Here is a 19,451-nt window from a genome sequence, read left to right as displayed (position 1 = left end):
TGGGTGGCAGATGGCCCCGATTTCCATCAGTTCCTGTGTGGTCCAAACCTGAAAGGGAAACCTCGGTGGTAAAAGATTTGGGAAAATCCTCCGAAGCAAAGTTACTGAAGAAAAAACAAAAACACACAGGATTTCTTGAATCCTCTCAGGAAGCAAGAATCTGATCCCCAGCATCTGGGTGTTTATGATAAACCAAGAGAAACCCTCGGATTTCCTAGAACCGCAGGAATAAACACGGTGGGCCCCTGGCGGGGAGTTCTGGGGCCCCACACGCCTCACGGGCATTTCTTGCCCTGGAGTTCCAGCCATTCCTGGTGGTGTTTCACGGAGGGGCCAGAACATCCCACAGCAGCCCAGGCCTGCAACGGGAGGCTCCATCCCCTTCCAATCCCGTCCTGCCGAGTCTCCAAAATATAAACATGAGGCTCTGCCTGTGACTGAGCCAGGCCTCTGGGCTGGGAGACTGTCCCTTCGAAATCTTAGCCGGGCCAAATCCACGGCACCGAGCATGTGCAGTCAGACCAGAGACCTGAGGGAAGGAAGACTTTCCCTCTGCAGCTAGGCCCACAGACGAGGCCGGACACCCCGACCTCCAGGCCAACCGCTGTGTGCCGACGCCTGTCATTGCACCTGGAGCCCCACGGAGCCCCTGCCCGGGCTCCCCACAATCCCACTGGCTCCCCTCCAATCTGTTCTCCAAGCCACAGCCAGAGAGATCTTTTCAAGATGCAAATCTGATCATGTCACTCCCCACTTAAGCCCTTCAAATGAATCCCCATTGCGCTTGGAATCAAGACAAAAATCCTAACGTGAACAACAAGGCCTCGTGGTCTGCCCTGCGGCGGAGTTCTGATGTGCTCCCCCTGGAGCAGAGCCTCTGAACTCCCCATTCCCTCTGCTTGGGACGCTCCCTCCTTCCTCTTTGCCTAACTCACTCCAACATGTCCTTCCACTTGGTCAGACCTGCTGTCCCAGGCCCACGGAGCATCCCAACCCCCTCCTCTGTGGCGCAAATCGGGGGCATTTTTATTTGAATGATGCCTCAGCCCCTGAATAAGGTTAGGAGCTCCATGAGGACAGACTGTCCGCTGTTGTTTTTCATCATGTACCCCCAGGGCCTAACACAGCACATGGCACATGGAAGAAGGTTCTTAAATGCAGGAATAAATTTCCATTAAAACTGGCAGATTCCAAATAGCATTGCGCCGAGTATGTTTTCCATGCTTCCCTGCTCCCCCACTTAAAAAAAAAACCACTAAGTGAGAAATGTTCTCCCCAAACAGACATCAGCCAATAAAAGCTCCTCACACAGAGGACACTGCTGTGTTACTAACAACCTCCAGGGCCCACAGGTTAAAAAGCTGATTATTTCTCTGAGGCCTTTCACAGGAAGATGCCAGCCCCGGGCTTCAGCTGCTCTACTCCTCCACTTCCTTCTGCCTCAGGGCCCTCGCCCGTGCTGCTCCCTCAGCCCAGCACAGCCTGGAACAGCCCAGAACACACGGCTCCTCCTCACCTGCCCAGCAACACACACACCTGGCTCACTGCTAACATCCTTCAGGCCTCCATTTAAATGCCCCTCCTCTAAGCCAGCCTCCCCGGGGGGTGCCCCATTGCAATTTGGAGATGTGAGGACTCAATATGAGGTCCTTTGTTAAAGGCCCGTCTCCCGGCCAGGCTGTGAGGGGACAGGGCTCCATCTGTTTTGCTCACTGCTGTACGCCCAGCACCTGCGAGGCTGCCTGGCACACAGTAGGTGTTCACTATATATAGTGAAAATAGGCTGAGTGAGTGATTCTGCCCACCCCCCCCCACCCCCCGGCTTCTGTAGGCACAGGGTGTCTGAGGCCTGACACATGCTCCAGTCAGCCGGCTGAGCCCTCCCCACAGTCTTCAGGCCCCAGCAAGTCATGACCCAGAGGCTCCACCAACCCCCTAGCAGGGCCCACAGGCCCAGCACCAACCCCAGTGCTAGAGCAGTCCTAAACCTAGTGAGAGTCAAAAGGGCCGATGGCTGAGCAATCAGGGGACCACACAGGGCAGATTTGCTACCCGCCTAGCTCCTGGGGACCTCTTGTTCGCTTGGCTTGAATAAAAGTAATACCTGTACTATCACAACCAAGCCAGCTCATGGAAGCCTCATAATAGAAGCAGGTTAAACAGGCAGGACTCGAACCCTGACATATCTGATTTCAGGGCTCAGTTCTCTTTTTTCTCTCTAATATTTAATTGTGGAAAAACACACATAATAAAAGTTTACTCTTTGATCATGTCTAAGTGCACAGTTCACTTAGGGTTAAGTATATTCACATTGTTGTACAACAGATCTCCAGAACTTCTTCATCTTGAAAAGCCGAAACTCTGTACCAATTAAACACTAACTCTCATCCCTCTCTTCCTCCGCCCCTGGCAACCACCGTCCCACTTTGTCTCGATGAACTAGACTCCTCCCGGTAAGTCATACCTGTGGGATCATACAGTGCTTGTCTTGTGCCTGGTTTACTTCACTGAGCACAGTGTCCTCGAGGTTCACCCATGGTGTAGCATGTGTCAGAATTTCCTTCCTTTTTGAGGCTAAATGATATTCCATTGTATGTTACTCTGCCTTTTGTCCATCCATCAGTGGGCACCTGGGTTGCTTCCACCCTTTCGCCATGTGAATAATGCTGCTTGAACACGGGTGTACAAATACCTTTGAGACCTTGCTTTCAGTTCGTTTGGGTGTATACATAGAAATGGACTTGTTGGACCATATGGTAATTCTATGTTTAATTGTTTGAGGAATCATCATGCTGTTTTCCATAGTGGCTCCTCCATTTTCTATTCCCACCAACAGTGCACAAGGGTTAAAATTTCTCCACATCCTCATCACCACTCGTGATTTCCTGTTTTCTAACGGTGGTCAGCCACCTAATGGTCAGGGCCCAACTCATAACCCCAACTCTGCGATGCACTCTGTTCTAAGGCCAAATCTGCACCCTGTCCCTTCACTACTGAGCCCCAGTTTTGCTTTTGCCAATCCCCTTCCCAGGTCTGGGGCTCACCCCAAAACCACAACCTACAGCCAGGGCCCCACTGTTAGCCACCAGGCCTCCATGTACATGCCTGCCAAGTGCTCTCCACCCACTGCCCACCCCAAGCCCACCAATTAACTCCCTGCAACATCCCCCAATTCTGCTCACCACACCCCTACCCCCAGGCTGGACACCCCCTCCTCACACTAACTTGGGTCCACCCCATAAACATGCACGGACAGGAATCAATCGTGGCCAAACTGCCTTTAAGCCCCAGTGCTAAGCCCTGACAGGAGTTTTGTAGAAGATGAATGAATGCCTGATGAATGAATGAATGAATGAACGAATGAAGCCAGGCCTTATTGAGATGTGTGGAACAGTAGCAAATTTAAAAACAAAATACACATATCTCTCAGAGCCTGAAGGCTCCGGGTCCCTGGGCAGCCACTTACCAGCCCTCTGTGATCCAGGCAGAGAGCCCCACCTCTCTGACCCTTCTCCACATCTGCAAAGAAGGGTAAGTAATACCTTCCTCACAGGTCTGGCACGAGGAGCAAAAGGATGGACTTGGTGAAGCATCTCGCTCTGAGCCTGGCACAAGGTAGGTGCCCTTGGGGCTCCAACACCATCACCACACTCCCTTCACGTCTCTCCACCTCAGTTCTCTGATCAGTCAAGGTCCCACCACCCCACCCATCCCCATCCCCATCCCCAAGGGACTGGCTCCTCCTTTCCATAACTGCCCCCCACCGGCCCCATCCTGCCTCTGCCCCCAGCAGACTGCAGTCCACCTGCCCCTGCTCTGCTCCAACACCCCGCCTTGGAGCTCCTGCTCTTGTTCCCTCCTGAAAACTTCCTCACCACCTACTCAGTCCCCCACCATCTGCCTTCCACCCTCCACTTCTCCCAGGAAACCGGTCTGCCTGGCTTTGCCGTGCCCCCATCACAGTTCCAGAGCTTTCCTTGGCCAGACTGGCTGCTCCCCACACCGCCAGCCCTCTTCCCGTCTCCAAACATTTTCTTGGTTTGGCAGCAACTACTCTTTATCCAGGTTCAAAGCCACAGACGTTCTGCCAATGCTCCTTGTGTCACACACAGGACAGGGCGCTTCCTGCCTCCCACAACCCCGCCTGCCCTCCCACGTGGAGGAGGCCAAAGGCAGGACCTTCCTCACCAGGAAACCCCAGCACCAAGCAGTTTCTCAGCCGTGGTCTGAGCACCTCCTGCACCTGAATCACCTGAACTGCAGTCAGCAAAGGTTGCGAACGCAGCTTTCTGCGGGTGGCCTGGGTCTGCATTTTGACCAGCATCCGGGAGATTCCTATTCCCATGAAGTTCCTCTTCCACTGCCCTCATGGGTTTCACTGCTTCCCCAGGAGGCTCCCCGCCCCCCCAAACAGCCACTCCAGCCTGAACACTCTTCAGAGTAACCATCCCTGGTTCCTACCTCTAGAGCAGCGGTTCTCAACCTTCCTAATGCCGCGACCCTTTAATACAGTTCCTCATGTTGTGGTGACCCCCAACCATAAAATGATTTTCGTTGCTACTTCATAACTGTAATGTTGCTACTGTTATGAATCGTAATGTAAATATCTGATATGCAGGATGTATTTAGGCAACCCCTGTGAAAGGGTCGTTCGACCCCCATGGGGGTCACGGCCCACAGGTTGAGAACCGCTGCTCTAGAGTCACGTTTTCACGTAGCTGTTTACTGGCAAAAGAGGCAGAAGCCAACCACATGGCTTCTCCAGGATCAACTTTATTCACAAGATTGTTCGCCCAGGCTCGAGCCTAGGGTCCCCCGTGGCCCTCCCACGTGCTCTCTCTGCCTCGGTCCGGGCCTGCCTCCCTCCGGTCTCAGCCCCTGCAGCAGCCTCCTCATCCTATGAGGACCAGTCCTCTCCTACTGCTGCCATAACAAATTACCACGTGCTCAGTGGCTTAAAACAGCATCAATGTCTTATCTTACAGTTCTGGAGATCAGAAGTCCCAAAGCAGTCTCACCGGGTATATTCCTTCCTCTGGGCAAGAATCGTTTCCTTGCCTTCCCACCTTCTAGAGGTTCCTGCATTCTCGGCTCCTGGCCCCCTTCTCTCACCCCAACCTCTTGTAGGCCACATCTCCTACCACTGACTCTGACCCTCCTGCCTCCTCCTACAGGGATCCTGTGGTTACGTTGGGCCACCTGGATAACCCAGGGTCATCGCTCACCTCGAGATCCTTAACTTACTAATATCTGCAAAGTCCCTTTTACACTGGAGGGCCACATAGTCACAGGTCCTGGCAGGTCCCCGGGATCGGGCCGTGAACATCACTGGGGACCATTATTCAGCCCACCACAAGGACCATATTTTCTAAAGCAAAGATCAGAGCCATGAAAGGTCTTACCAGAAGTTTCTAGAAAAAAAAAACCTCAATCTTTTTTTAGCACTTACTATGGACCAGGTGAAGGGACACAAAGATGCATAAGGAATGATCCCTTCCCTCAGGAAACTCAAAACCCAAGGTACCCATCAAACAAGCCACCTTCTTAAAAAGGAATAAAATTCTCTTCTCTACAGAAAAATTCCAATTAATGACTGTAGAAGAAATAAGGGAAATAGAAAATCAAGATTGGATAATAATGGTTGTAGGCAAGATCCATTAATGAAAGCTAAAATTAGTAGGTAAGAATTTGAGGACAAAGTGGATCTTATATAGTCTCAAAGTATCTCCCCCAAATATTTATTAATTACAAATGGAAAGATAGTAACATTACAGTGGCGAGACCTGGCAGACACCTTCTTAACCAAGAGATCAGATTAACATCACCAGCAACGAAACATATTGATGTCATCCACCCCCGTTAGGATGTTCTGAGGGGGACACATCGTAACCTCTGATGCATTCTTGCCAAAAATGCATAACCTCAATCCAATCATGAAATTAACACCAGACAGACCCAAACTGCAGAACCTTCTACAAAATAACTGACCACTATTTTTCAAAAATATCAAGGTCAGCCCCAGCCAGTTTGGCTCAGTGGATAGAGCATCGATCTGTGGACTGAGGGGTCCCAGGTTCAATTCCGGCCAAGGGCACATGCCCGGGTTGCAGGCTCGATCCCCAATGTGGGACATGCAGGAGGCAGCCGATCAATGATTCTCTCTCATCATTGATGTTTCTATCTCTCTCTTCCTCTCCCTTCCTCTCTGAAATCAATAAAAATATATTTTAAAAATATATATCAAGGTCATAAAAAGCAAGAAAAAACTAAGGAACTGTCACAGATTGAAGGGGACAAAGGAAAAATGACTATCAAATTCAATGGGGAATCCAGGCTTGGATCCTGGAATAGGAAAGGGACATTTGTGGGAAAACTGGGGAAATGTAAACCACGTCAGTAGTTTAACTATTGTACCAATGTTACTTCTTAGTTTTGAGCACTGTACTATGGTTACGAAAGATGTCAATATTAGGAGAAGCTGCGTAAAGGTCTGCGGGACTCTGTACTATTTTTGCAACATTTCTGTACATCGAAAATCATTTCAAAATAAAAGTTTTTACATTTTTTAAAAAAGAATAAAATACAGCAACGACAGCAAAACCACTGTCACAGAAAAGCTAGAAACCACAGTCATCATACCCAACTGGCCTCCCCACCATCGGTTGGTTTCACCCTCCATTTATTCTCCACAACAAAGCCAGGCCACAGAACGTCTTAAGACAGCATTTTGCACTTGTCACTCTCCACTCAAAACCCCTGGGGATAAGTGCTCAAAGAGGCTTGTCAAAGGGACAGAGGAGCAGCTTGAAATGGCTCCCACTGGCCACACGCAGGACACGATGAATATCAAAATATATAATGATAGTAACACACTGCAACCCAAAGAACAAAGCGTAATCCACAGGTCCAGACTGTTATGAATGAGCAGCAAAGCAGGTGGAGGGACGGGACCTGCTTTCTTATGGTCGTTTGCCAAGAAGAAATGATGGAGTTAAACACTTCTCACCGTAGGTGCTAAAGCTAATAAGAGTCTGATGAGGAATAGGATATTCACACAGCCTCAAAGTACCTCCCCACAAATCACTTACTCATAACTAAGAGTAAATAGTAACTTTCCAGCTTGCCCAGGGACCAAAGCTAAAATCGCCAACATTGGGACAAGCTGATGTCCTGTGTCTTCTTCTGACGCGACCCACGGAGAAGGGCTCAGCATCGCTTCTTTAGCATTCCTGTCAGAAATGCATAACCCGAATGCCATCGTAAAAAAAGAGCAGATGAAGCCAAATCAAGGGACGTTTTACAAAATAACTGGCCTGTATTCTGCAAAAATGTCCAGGTCAAGAAAAACAAAGGAAGGCCGAGAAACTAGTCCAAATTAAAGGAGACCGAAGACCCATATAAGTAAATGCCTTGTCTGGTCCTGGACAGAATTCTGGACCTGGGGAAAAAATAGCCATGAAAGGTGTTTTGGGGGCAACTGATTAAATTCATACATGATCTCATGTATTAGTTCGTAAGTAGACATGGGTAGATAACAGTAACTTATCAATATTAAATTTTCTGATTTTGACAGCCTTGTTGATTTTAGAAAACACACAGAGAAGTACTAGTATTTAGAGAAAAAAGGTGACAATGTGTCCAACCTATTGTGAAATGGTTCAGAAAAAAAAGTGTGTGTGTGTGTGTGTGTCTGCATGTGTAAAATATAAAGCAAATGGGGCAAAACAGAAATAACTGAATCTGGGTAACAGATATATAGGAGTTCCTTATAATTTTTTTTTTTTGCAACTTTTCTGTAAGTTTGAAATTATAACAAATTAAAAAGTTAAAATAAGAACAAGGAGTCTTTGGGGTGACGGAAATATTCTGAAATTGGATCGTGGTGATATTTATACAAGTCGGTAGATCTATTAAAAATCACTGAATAGTAAAAAGAAGCAGCTTTAATAGTCCGCACACATCCCCCCTGACGGCTGCGCATTTCCCAGCCCGTGGCCTGGGCTCACCCACTCCTGTCCTCTCGTCCCTCAGAACTCAGCAACACAAATGTTCACCCCGTCCGCTGGGTTGACTCCTCACTCTCCTTCCCAAATCCATGGCTCACACCTCTGAGTGTCCCCAGATCCCCTTGCCCTCGCTTCACCTCTCTACTTACCCAAGTCCTGCCCAACCTTCAAATCCCATAACCCCGATCAGTGCAGGGATCCAAGTCCTCACTCCCATCTCATTTCCAACAATGACAGCGCCCTTTCTACGCGAGCCAATGTTATTCCAACCCCTTTAAGTACCTGTAGTATCTCATTGGAACTCCCAGTCCTGCGAGGTAAGTGCTATCGTTGGCCCCATTTTACAGACGAGAAAATCAAGGCACTAGTGAAGCTGCCCAGGATCTCTTGGGTAGCAGTTGAGGGAAGCAGGATTCAAACGGGGCCATTCTCCCGCCCAAGCCTGTGCTGTAGCCACTGTGCTCTGCGTCCCTGTGGACAGCCTCTCACGGGAAGACCTTTCCCCCCCACCAGGCCACAAGCTCCCAGAGGAGCGGGTCCACACCCGGACCGCTCTAGACACTTGGCACATGGCAGGCGCCCAACAGCTGTTTGTGCACCACTGGCTGGGTCCCGGGAAGGAGAGGAGGGGTCTCGAGCTCCGTCAAAAAGAAGAGCCAATTCTCCATCCCCCACCCCCAGCCCCAGCACAGCCCAGCTCCCTGGCGACTGCCCAAAGCCCGGCCGTCATCTGCTCTGGGTAATAAGTATTTGTATGGCGATAATTACAGCATTTGGGGGAAAAATCCCATTAAGCAAGAGCCCTGCCGAGCTGCTAATGCCGGCACAGAACTGGAGGCGGCCACTCCGCCAAGCTCCCGTCTGCTCCCAATAAAGCAGGAGCTGCTGTCCCCGACGCCCGCCCGGGCCCAGCCCCAAAGAGCACGGCCGCCCCTGCTGGCAGCCTGGGCAGCCTGGGCTGCCCCCGCCAGCCCCCAGCCTTGGAGAAGGGGCAGCCCTGTCTCCCTCCCTCGTGTGCTCCACGGTTCCCAGGGGATGCAGAGCGCTGGGTGAAGGACTGGAAGAGCAGGGCCATGCTGGGATCCAGCACTGAGTGGTGCCCAAGTTCCTTTCCCGTCCCTGCAATTCTGTCACCTTAATAACAGTAATAGTAGCATTTACTGGTTACTTGCTGCGTGCCGGGCCTGGTGCAAAGTGCCTCTCCCTGCACTGCCGCATTTAATCCTCGCCACCACGCTCTGAGGCGGGTCCTGTCGTCATCCCCACTCGATGGGCAGGGGAGCGGGGCTCTGAGAAGTCAGCACTTTCCCCCACAGCACTTACTGGCCTGCAATTACGCATTTACTCTCCTATCCTGTCCTTCATCTCTGTCTCCCCTGCTGGACTAAAGCTCAGGGTGGGGGAAGCAGTTTGGATTTCTGACTGGCACCATTCACTCAGCTAATGCAGACACTCAATAGATAGCTATCTGCTTAATGAATGGATCCAACCCATAACTTGTCCAAGGTCCCCAGCTGCTGAATGGCAGAGAGAGGCTAAAAACCCAGGCGCTGGCTCCAGCACCATGCCAGCATGCCGTCCACCCTGCAGAGTCCCTGCACAGCACTGCCCTGCTCCCTGCCTCCAAATCCCAGGGGGCAGGGGCAGAGCTGCCCCAGGACAGGGAGGGAGCACTCTGAGCAGCCCAACTCCGGGAGGGCAGCCGACAGCACCGCCAACACCCAAATGCTTACCTCCCCAGCTCTCTCCTGCCCCAACTGAACCCTCAAACCTGTAGCGAGGGCTTCTCACATAATAAAGAATAACATTATCACGTAATTGAATCACAAAGCATTTCACCCACAGAGCACGAGTGAACCCTGCAAAGCCCTATGAGGTAGTGGGTGTCACGCTCCCCAGAGGCTGAGGGGTGGAAGAACACCCGCCACCTGACATGCATGTCGCCAGGCCCTCTCCACTGCATCCACTCACTCCCTCCTCACCATCAGCCTGCAAAGCTGTCGCCATCCCCCTTGTACAGATGGGAAACTGGGACTTGGAGAGGATGGAGGACAGCACTGGGGCCCTACCACCAGTCACTGAGAGCCCGCAGTGAGCCCAGGGCACCGGAGACTGGAGATGTGCGTCCCACCAGGAAGCAAGTCCCCCTGCACAGGGTGGGTCTCCCCTGCAGGAGACCACCGAGGCCTGCTCAGAGAGCCCAGGCCCACCCAGCCCTGGGAGTAGGCATGGCTTCAGTCTGGCCCGCTGACCCCTCTCTCTATAGCCACCCTTCGATCATTGTTTGATATTCCAAACAGGATCCCAGACGATCAGCCTGGGGGTGCCCTGGCAGTCTTCCTTGGGCATCACCACCCAGCCCTGCTGAATGGGGCCTCCAGACTCAGGGGGCTGAGCTGGGAGAAGGCATGGGACCCCCAGGCCACTGCAGCAGACAGATAGTGAGAGCAGTGGACACGCTGGCCAGGAGGCAGGGGACATACGGAAGAAGGTGGGAGAGTGGGGCCCTAGTGGTCTGACAAGCAGCAGAAGGTTTGGGGGCAAAATGGAAGCCAACAGGCCGGCCCAGGGCCCTTCCCCACTTCTCCATCCTGAGCCTCGCCCCTCTCTGCACCCTGCACCCATACAGGGGATCTATGGCAAGCCTAGAACACAACTGCTGGGGTGGAAAGGAGAAGCACATACTCTCTCATCATACTCTCCTGAACATTCTAGTGAAAGTCAGGGTCCTTACTTGGATAAAAAATACAATTCATAATGGCCATGGTTGGGTCCTTCTGAGTCTTGAGTCCCACAAAGAGACAAGCTTCCAAGCCTCCCCCAGCACACCCCCAAACCTCACTTGGTGTTTTAATTGTTCCAGAGCAGTGAATTACTAGCACCTCTTCCCCATCCAGCCCACCAGCCCCGCAGCCCCTCTGGCTCAAGCGATGTCCGCAGCAGGTCTGGGGCCTGCTTGCACAGCCTCTTTCCAGAATCCCCGCAGCAAACCAATGACAATTTCTTCCCACTTGGGGTACAGGCCTGGACCCAGCGTTATGGACTATATGATCGTAAAGTTGCCAGGCATTGTGGGCTGCCGTAGAAACTGCCCAGAACACAGAAGACGAATGCACAGCTGCCGTCTATAAAAATGTCACAGCCTCAGAAGAAGCTGCCAGTTCGGGCTCTGATACTGCGCGACGCTCACATTGATTAGAGAGAGTATCTGCCACAGTTATTTTGAGTCCATCCAGGTTCTCCCCAGGGCCTCTTCTTAGAGTGGTCTTTTCCTCCTCAAACAGCTCTCTCGCGGCCATGTGTTGAACAGGCAGGTTCCTTCTGCTTTCTACATGCTTTCCCAACCTAAGAAGTTTGGCGCAGCAAAGATCAGACTTCACCCTAAGATAACTCACCTCTGCATGCCAACCCTGAAGTCCCCAGGGGAAAAATCCAGATAGAGAAAGGCCTTTCTGACTCTTCCCAGACTCTTCCCAACCGTCCCAACCTCAAGTCCCATCGCATCCCACTGGACACAGCACGTGTCAGCCCCAGGGCAGCGCTGGCCCATTCGCCCAGCAGGCCAGGAGCACTCACACCTGCAGGCCTTTTGCTCATACACTTCCTCTTTCTGGCTGCTGTCTTCTCTGCTTGACAAAATACAACCCAACCACTGCTGGTTCCCAAAGTACCCTGATAAAATGGCCTATCCTCTGAGAAGACCCTTTACTCCAGAAAAGGGCTTCTCACCCCAATGTTCCCACCAGCAGCCCCATCATGCTGCGTGCCTGGCCCTCTCCCAAAAGCTTACAGTCGGATGTCCCCTGCCCCGTCCCCTGGACTATCCATCCCCGAGGGCAGGGAGTTGCTCACTCCAGGCTGGAGCTTCAGCACCCGGGGCAGTTCCTGACTCTGTAAGCATCTGCTGAATTAAATTACAAGGTTCTTATGATCCTATCATAACAACGGCTCTCATTGAGCAAGCATCATAATGGACCAGGCACTTCCCACACATTACCTTCAATCCTCACATGAACCAGAGACCTTATGTATCAGCAGCTCCATTTTCCTGATGGAAAGCAATTCAAGCTCAGAGACGTTAAGTCACTTGCTCAAGGTCACACAGCAAATAGCTGACTGAGCTGGGGCTCCAACCTCGGCAGTTGGAGCCCTGACTCTTTCCTCTGCACTAGGAAACTCAACATCTCTTTTCGTCACAGAAGAGCTCAAACGTTCACAAAAGTCAAAACAGACACACGCCTCAAAACTAAAGATGAAGAGAGAGCAAGGAATGAGATGACTTCAAGATCAGACCAAAAAGCAAAGGAGAGGGGCTAAGGTGTCTCCGACCTAGGCTGCTACCAGGGTAGCAGCTGCAGGAGAAATGCCCCATGGACACGGCCAAGGAACAGAGTAGGTCCAGAGGGAACATGTGTGGAGGGTGACCCTGCAGCTTCAGGGGTCCTCTGGACAGGTTTCTGACCTCAGTCCCTCCCCAGGGCCACACACGATAAGGCAGAGTTGCCCCCAAGCAAACTCGGTTTGGTCCAACCCCTCCCCACAGCAGCATTTTTCCCCAGACCCACACCCATGCCCTCACCCACACACAGATGCCACCGAGGTTGCATCGACATTGCAAATTCTCAAACCTCAGCGGGAATTTTTCAGACTCAGCCAAGAAGAGTCAGGGGCAAAGTGTGCTCACTAACTGCTGCCCTTGGTACAGACCTGGATCCTGGAGACAGCCCATAAGGAATGTGCTCAAAAGTTATCAAAACAGCCCTGACTGGTTTGGCTTAGCCTTAGTGGATAGAGCATCGGCCTGAGGACTGAAAGGTCCCAGGTTCGATTCCGGTCAAGGGCATGTACCTTGGTTGCGGGCACATCTCCAGTGGGGAGTGTGCAGGAGGCAGCTGATTGACGTTTCTCTCTCATCGATGGTTCTAACTCTCTATCCCTCTCCTTTCCTCTCTGTGAAAAGTCAATAAAATATTTTTTAAAACTTATCAAAATAGATATGTGTTTCCGGAGAGCCGCGGCAGGTGCCCGGCAGCATGGAAAGAAGGAGCAGGCAGGTTTCAAAGCAGCTGGCGTGGTCTCCAAAGTCCAGCTCAAAAACCTCCCGAGGCCATCCTCTCTGTGAGCAGCACAAAGGCCCTGCATGTGAGCAAAACCTACACACACAGCCATACATAGGGGCTCCCGCACTGAGGTGACACCACTACACCAGGAATTCACACAGACGCATATTCTGCAAGGAATCTGGGGAAACAAATTATATAGGTCTGTAAACACACACACATGCTAACCCTCCACATGCACACACACGCCCTCCCAGTCTCATCTGGTCTAGAAAGGGCTGTTTCCTCCAGAATTCAGAAGTGAGAGATGCGGAGAGAAACTGTGGTTTTGTGACCTGTCATGGTCAATGCCTTTAACCTCTTGTCTCCCCCTCCAAGCCCTTGCCCTCTCAGCGTTATTCACGGAATTCTTGGTCCAGGTCGCACCTCTCCCTCTCTGGGTGCTGAATGTAACAAACCCGAAGCCCCAAACCCAAATCCCTCAGGTCCCATTGTCTGCCAGGGTTGGGGATGGCTGGATATGGGAGCAAGGGGGGGCGGGGGAGCACAATGCTAGACACCTACAAGGGAAGAATTCTTACGGTTCTGGGGCAAACAATGGGAGGAAGGGAAAGACAAACTTCCACTCCATCCCGTCATGCCCCCCAGCACCAGCCTGCAAGCCCTCAGAGCCCACATCCACACACCCCACTCCCACGTGCCCAAAAGGAGACATGGTTCCTGGCAAGCGCGAGGAGCTTCCCTCCTGGGTGCCAGGAAGGCTTTCTGGCACCAATCCGCAGGCACCGGAGGAATAAAGTGCTGGTGCAGTGGGGAGGGCCCGCCAGTGCTGAGCGCAGGGTGCAGGTGTGAGGATGAGAACTGACAGCCCCGCCGGGAGAGAGCCCTTTGAATCCCGAGAAAGGAAAACAGTGGCGCTCCTGGCTCCTAGCTCCTGGCTCCTGGCTCCTGGCTCCTGGCTCCAGGCTCTTGGCTCCTGCCTCCAGGCTCCTGGCTCCTGCCTGGTTCCTGGCTCCTGGCTCCTGGCTGGAGCAGGACCCTGGCAGGCACTGACTCGTCTCCTGGCTGCGAAGCCCAGCCCCGGCGGTCCTACCCCCAGTTCTGAAGTGCGTCTGAGAGGAAGGGCCACCTCGGGGCTCCCTGCGGGCGAGGGCGGGGGCGATACTCACAGGCGCTCGGTGTTCCGTGGGATGTTCTTGGGGATGGCCTGCAGCCCCGTGCCGTGACAATCCACCGTGGTGCCCGTGCAGGTGCAGAGGGCGGGGCACGCCCTGGCACCCAGGCGCCACGCGACTGCCCACAGCAGCAGCCAGAGCTCCGGACGGACGAGCCCTGCCGAGGACCCGCTCCGGGGCGTCAGCGCCATGGTGCCCTCACGCGTCCCTCTGGCGTGCCAGACGGCGGCAGCCGCTGACCATGCCCGCCCGGGGCGGCTTCCAGGTGCAGTCCCGGGGCAAAGCCGCCCAAGAGACCGCTGGCTGGTGCGCGGCGCCCTTGCGGGCTGGAAGGCACCTGGCTCCAACCGGCGCGGATGGAGGCAGGGCGCCCGAGGCGGAGCGCGCTCGGCTCCTCTCCGGTCTCTCTCCGCTCCGGCTGCGTCTCCTCCCCTCCCTCCCGCTCCCCACAGACCGCCGAGAGGAGGGAAATGGGCAGGCCGCGCGCTCACGCACCCGCGCGCACAGGCGCACAGCCACACACTCACTCCCGCACGCTCGCTCCCACCCGGTAGTCATCCGTCAATCGAAAAGCTCACATCCAAACACCAGACTCCGCCCCGCCCTCCCCCCACCCACCCACTCCCCCCCACACACACCCCTCCCCGCCCGGGCCTCCTAAAGACCGCTCCGCGCCTGCTGCCAGCAGCGTCCGGTTTCAAAGGTGGAACCTACAAGGCGCCGCGAGCGAGCGAGCGGGTAGGGGGCTGCGGGGGAGGGGGTGTCTCACGGTGCGACCCGCCGTCTGACCTTTGCCGGCTGCACGCGCGCACACACCACACACACACACACGCACGCAGAGAGGATGAGCACCCTTAGACGCGAGGATCCGGCACCCGAAGCCCCCGCTGCTGATCCAGAGCGGGGAGAGGATTTTATTTTGCCGCCTGGACCCTTTCCCCTGCGCCACAGACAGGCTTTCCTCAACGGCAGAAACTGCTCCTAGCCCCTGGAGCTTCCTTCCTCAATTCACCGTGAGAGGAAGCCCTGTGCCCCAGGTGGCCATATCCAAGCACCCACCTTACTTAGCGCAAGACCTTGAGGGTAGAGTCTGGGGGGGAGGGAGGGGTCCTAGGCCAAAGACAGTCTCCTCCCCTCCATCAATACATTCACAGTCTCCTCCAAGATGGCAGCAGCCCACTTTCCTAGGGGAGCAGCAGCCAGCTGCACCCAGAGTGAGAATGGCCTTGATTTGGGCATTGCACCTCATGGGGATGGTATTTCTGCCCATGGGACTATGGCGGCTTCCCAGGTGGTAGGGAGCCGCGCAGGGTACCAGTGGAGATTGGAAATTGAGCATAGCATCTATCTTCCTCCATCACACCAGCATTCCTCTATTTCCAATAAACAAAAACGAATATTCAATCCCATCTTCAAAGGACTGCAGGGAGGGCTGGAAAGGAGCTGGGTGACCTGCTTGGGTGACAATCACCACAGGCCACCCAGGTCAGACCCTAGGCCTTCCAGTCCTCTGGGCAGGGACTTTTCTCAGTCTCAGGCAGGTGTGAACATGGGTGTGAACCGAACATCCAGGTGGGGAGAGAATTCTCCTCAGGCCAGAAAAGAAAAGGACCTCCCCGGTTTGCTGAGACTCCATCGCACCCAGACATCGCTTGTCCACCAGCAGGCACCCTGATTCCCGGCTGCCAACAGCCTGGCAAGAAGAAGCAGATGAGCAGCTCAAGAAGCACCTCCCGTCACGGGAGCTGGCTGCCCGGGGTTTCTTCTTGGGAGAAACCAGAAAGGAAGGCGGCTAATCCAAGCGGTGCCAGGTAAGCAGGGCCTCCTGAGGTGGACGGGGTGGTACTGGTGGGCTCCACAAAATTAAAGCCTCATCACCGCCCAGGTACAGACTCAGGGTTTCTCTTTGTTTTCCTTTTCCATCTTTATGAAAAGTTTGCAGTGTCTCTGTTGTCGCAGCGCACACTGGGTGGCCAGTATGTCACAACGAATGTGGCTGACTCGATGGGCTCTTGACAGTTCTTTTTGAAAGTTTTCACACACTCCTGACCATGACCTCCATCCAGGGCCATAGGTCCTTGAGCATCAATTCAATGACAACTCAGAGTGAAGGGACTTTCTCTGGGGCCTTCATGTGGTATGATCTTAGAGAACCTTCCCGCAAATCAGGCCAGAGCTCCACGGCCTGCTACGGCCTCCTCTCCCCTCTCCCTTGCAAATGCCTGCTCAGAGCACTCGGCCCCTCTTCCCACAGCCTCCCCAGCTGCCTAGGGCAGGTTAAATCCTCATTCCTTTGAGCCTGCTGCTTTGTTTATTCCCTCTTAGCGGGGCTCTGTTTACACATGTGGCTCCTTCCCTGACACCCCTTCTGGGAGCCGTGCCTGCCCCCAACACATGGCTTCCTCACTTCCTCACTTTGGCACTCAACCCAACGCCTGGCACTTAGTAGGCCTGTCACAGACGGAACACAGACTGGTGAAGACATCTGGTCTCCAACCTTCTGCTCCAGCGGTGGGTGCTGCCTTGGCCCCATGACCTCAGAAGGCTCCTTGAAGCCAGGACTCGTGGGGAAGAGGGAAAGTGTTGATTAACCTGGCAGGATGCCCTGGGAGGGCTTCAGAGAGGCAGGGTGACGGGGTGGGAGGGAGGCTGGGAGTGGGCAGAGGGCTGCATGATCAGCCCTGCCTTTGGCTCCTGAGAGACTAAAAGCAATCTCTAGAAGGTGCCCTGGAAGCTTCCAGACTAACCTAGCCAGTGACTCCAAGCCAGCCTTAAACCACGATATCATGGCCTATCAAGGCCTGGGCTTTGCTTTAAAATGGGGAAGGAAGGAGGGTTTCTTAAACCTCGGACAAAGACTCCCCCACCAGCCAGTCAGGGGACGCCCTGCCCAGCAGCCGGGCAGCTCCCCAACTTGGCTCCCATCCCCAGTTCCTCCACCCCAGAGTCTGGCTAGCTCCCCAATTTGGGAGGCAGCTCGCCATGAATGAACACAGCTCATTAGCGTTCCCAGCACATTATACTCGTTAAACAACCGCCTGGCCAGCCGTGTACTCCACCCCACCCCACTCCCCCTTTGCTTTTTCAGTTTCCTCTCCCAAGCCCCTCTCTCTGCTGGGTCTCCCCACCCCCTCCCTACAGCCAGGCCACCTGCTCCCTCTGCACAGTGGAGAGGAGGCAGGCCTGTCCCGTTGCTTCTGCCAGGAGGGCTCCGCCAAGCCCCACTCTGCCCACTGGCCACAGCCGGCAGCCCCCCAGAGGGAGACTTGGGGCTGGGGCTCCCCATCCGGTGGTATGAGCCTCCTCTGAGTCCCCTCAGCCATGTGTGCTTGGGAGCAGCGGGCCACCTCCTGCCTGTGACTCAGAGAAACTGCCCTCCTGCCAGCTTTCTGCTCAGGGTCCTCGCCTCCATCTCCACCCACCCTTTCTGCAGCACCACGAGGTGGCAGAGCCTGGGTGAGGCGGCAGAGCACTGTGGTTTTGATTTCCAAACTGCAAAAGGCAAGAATGAGACAAAAGTCTGCTATCCGAGCACTTATTAAACACCAATTATTGAGTGAATGTAGTATGCACACCATACAGGGACTCAGCAACTCAGCACAGTATAAAAATGGACCTGGCCCACAGTGAGCTCATGATCCAGCGGGGGAACAGAAAAAGGAAAGTCACTCAACACAATTAGTTTAGTAACAGGAGGTGAATTTGCAGAGAACCCAGAATGTGGGGCTCAGAGTAAGGCTGGAAGGCTCCCTGGAGGAGGAAGCACTTGAGCTGAGCCTTGAAGGATAAGCAGACATTGATTGGATAGCAAAGCAGGAAGGGCTTTCTGGGCAAAGAGAACCGCATGAGGTAAGGCACATAGACAGCAGCAACATCCTCAGTGGCTGAGCTGTGGCAGGTCAGCAAGGCAGGGGTTCAGGTGGGCAGCATGGGTGGAGGTCAGAGAGGTGACGGGGCACATCCCAGAGGGCCTGGTGTAGCCGTTCTCTGGATTTACTGGACTTGCAGAATCCCCTGGGTTGTCCCTGAATTCAAGTACGTGCTTACATGTGTGTGTGTGTGTATTTACAATGCACTATCCCCAGAACCAATAGCAGTGGTGGCTTCCAAGGGAGAGACTGGATGGTGGCAGGGGGACAGTTTCAGCATATGCCTTTTTTCTACTGTTTGGATTTCTTTGCTTGTATTGTATGAACTAACTCCCCATAATCACCAATACATTTTTAAATATCCCCTGGGGTGCTCATTATAAGTGCCAATTCCTAGGACACACCCAAAACCTTTTTCATCAGAATCTTCATGGTTAGCAAGTTTCAGAGACCATGCTCTAAGAACCAAGGCCTGGTGTACGGAGTTAATGAGTTTGAACTTGAACCTGAAAACTGGGGAGCCACTGAAGGAAGGGGCCTGGCAAGGACAAAGGGTCTGAAGCTTGCCTGCCTCCCTTCTCTCCAGTTTCCACATACTGTTCGCAAGCATGAGTCACATCACAGAGAAAGATAGCTGGGGGCAGAGGCATAAGGAGAGGGGACAGAGCCATGTGACGCTGGTGCATAGCAGCTTCAATCACAGAAGCCAGAGCCAGGAGGGGATGAAGAAATGATCAAATCAAATACCACTGCACAGCTGGTGGCCCACAGAAGTGAAGCCACCAGCCCATGTGGCAAAGGAGTTGCCAAGGGGGGCCATGAATGAGTCTAAATCTTGCTCCGCTAGGCCACACACCTGTGTAAAAGACAGCATCCAATCCACCGGGCACCTACCCCATAAGGACTGAGACACCAGGAATCGCTGGGAGGTGGTGCCAGCAAGACTCCGAATCTTTTAGTTTTAATCTCGAAACCCCATGATGGACTCAAATTTGAAGAAGGGTGGACCACTTGAGGCTCTCAATGACAAAGTTCTTAGACTTAAGATCAGGTGGCTTTTATAAAGGCCACCATCTGCCTCCAGGACAACTCTAGCAGATGAGAAGCACTGGGAGCAAGAGAGAAGCAAAGAGGGGAGAGGAAGAAAGGAGAGGAGATGAAAGGGAGAAAGCAGGCCAGGGAGTCTGTGCCGGCCGCAGTTTGCTCATTCATTTATCAACCATTGATTGCATGCCAGCTGTGAGCCAGCTGAATGCTTCTCCAGAGATAAGCCTGTCAATCCCCCACTTTACAGACGAGGAAATGGAGCCCCTAGAGGACAAGTAGCTGACCCGGGGTCAC

The 19,451-nt window shown here is 53.5% G+C and overlaps 1 protein-coding gene across 1 annotated transcript in view; it reads right to left on the bottom strand.

Annotated features, from left to right (window-relative positions):
* Positions 1-14,700, bottom strand: part of SLIT1 (slit guidance ligand 1) — a 152,180-nt gene extending 137,480 nt beyond the window's left edge. Inside the window, exon 1 of the mRNA XM_036336459.1 lies at positions 14,236-14,700. Coding sequence (XP_036192352.1) covers positions 14,236-14,432 — 197 coding nt within the window. The 5' untranslated portion in view covers positions 14,433-14,700. The remainder of the gene's footprint in view (positions 1-14,235) is intronic.
* Between the last annotated feature and the right edge of the window lie 4,751 nt (positions 14,701-19,451).

This window comes from Myotis myotis, unplaced genomic scaffold (assembly GCF_014108235.1).
Source record: "Myotis myotis isolate mMyoMyo1 unplaced genomic scaffold, mMyoMyo1.p scaffold_m19_p_15, whole genome shotgun sequence".
In the NCBI taxonomy this organism is placed as follows: Eukaryota; Metazoa; Chordata; class Mammalia; order Chiroptera; family Vespertilionidae; genus Myotis; species Myotis myotis.
This window is presented reverse-complemented; position numbering and strand designations above follow the sequence as displayed.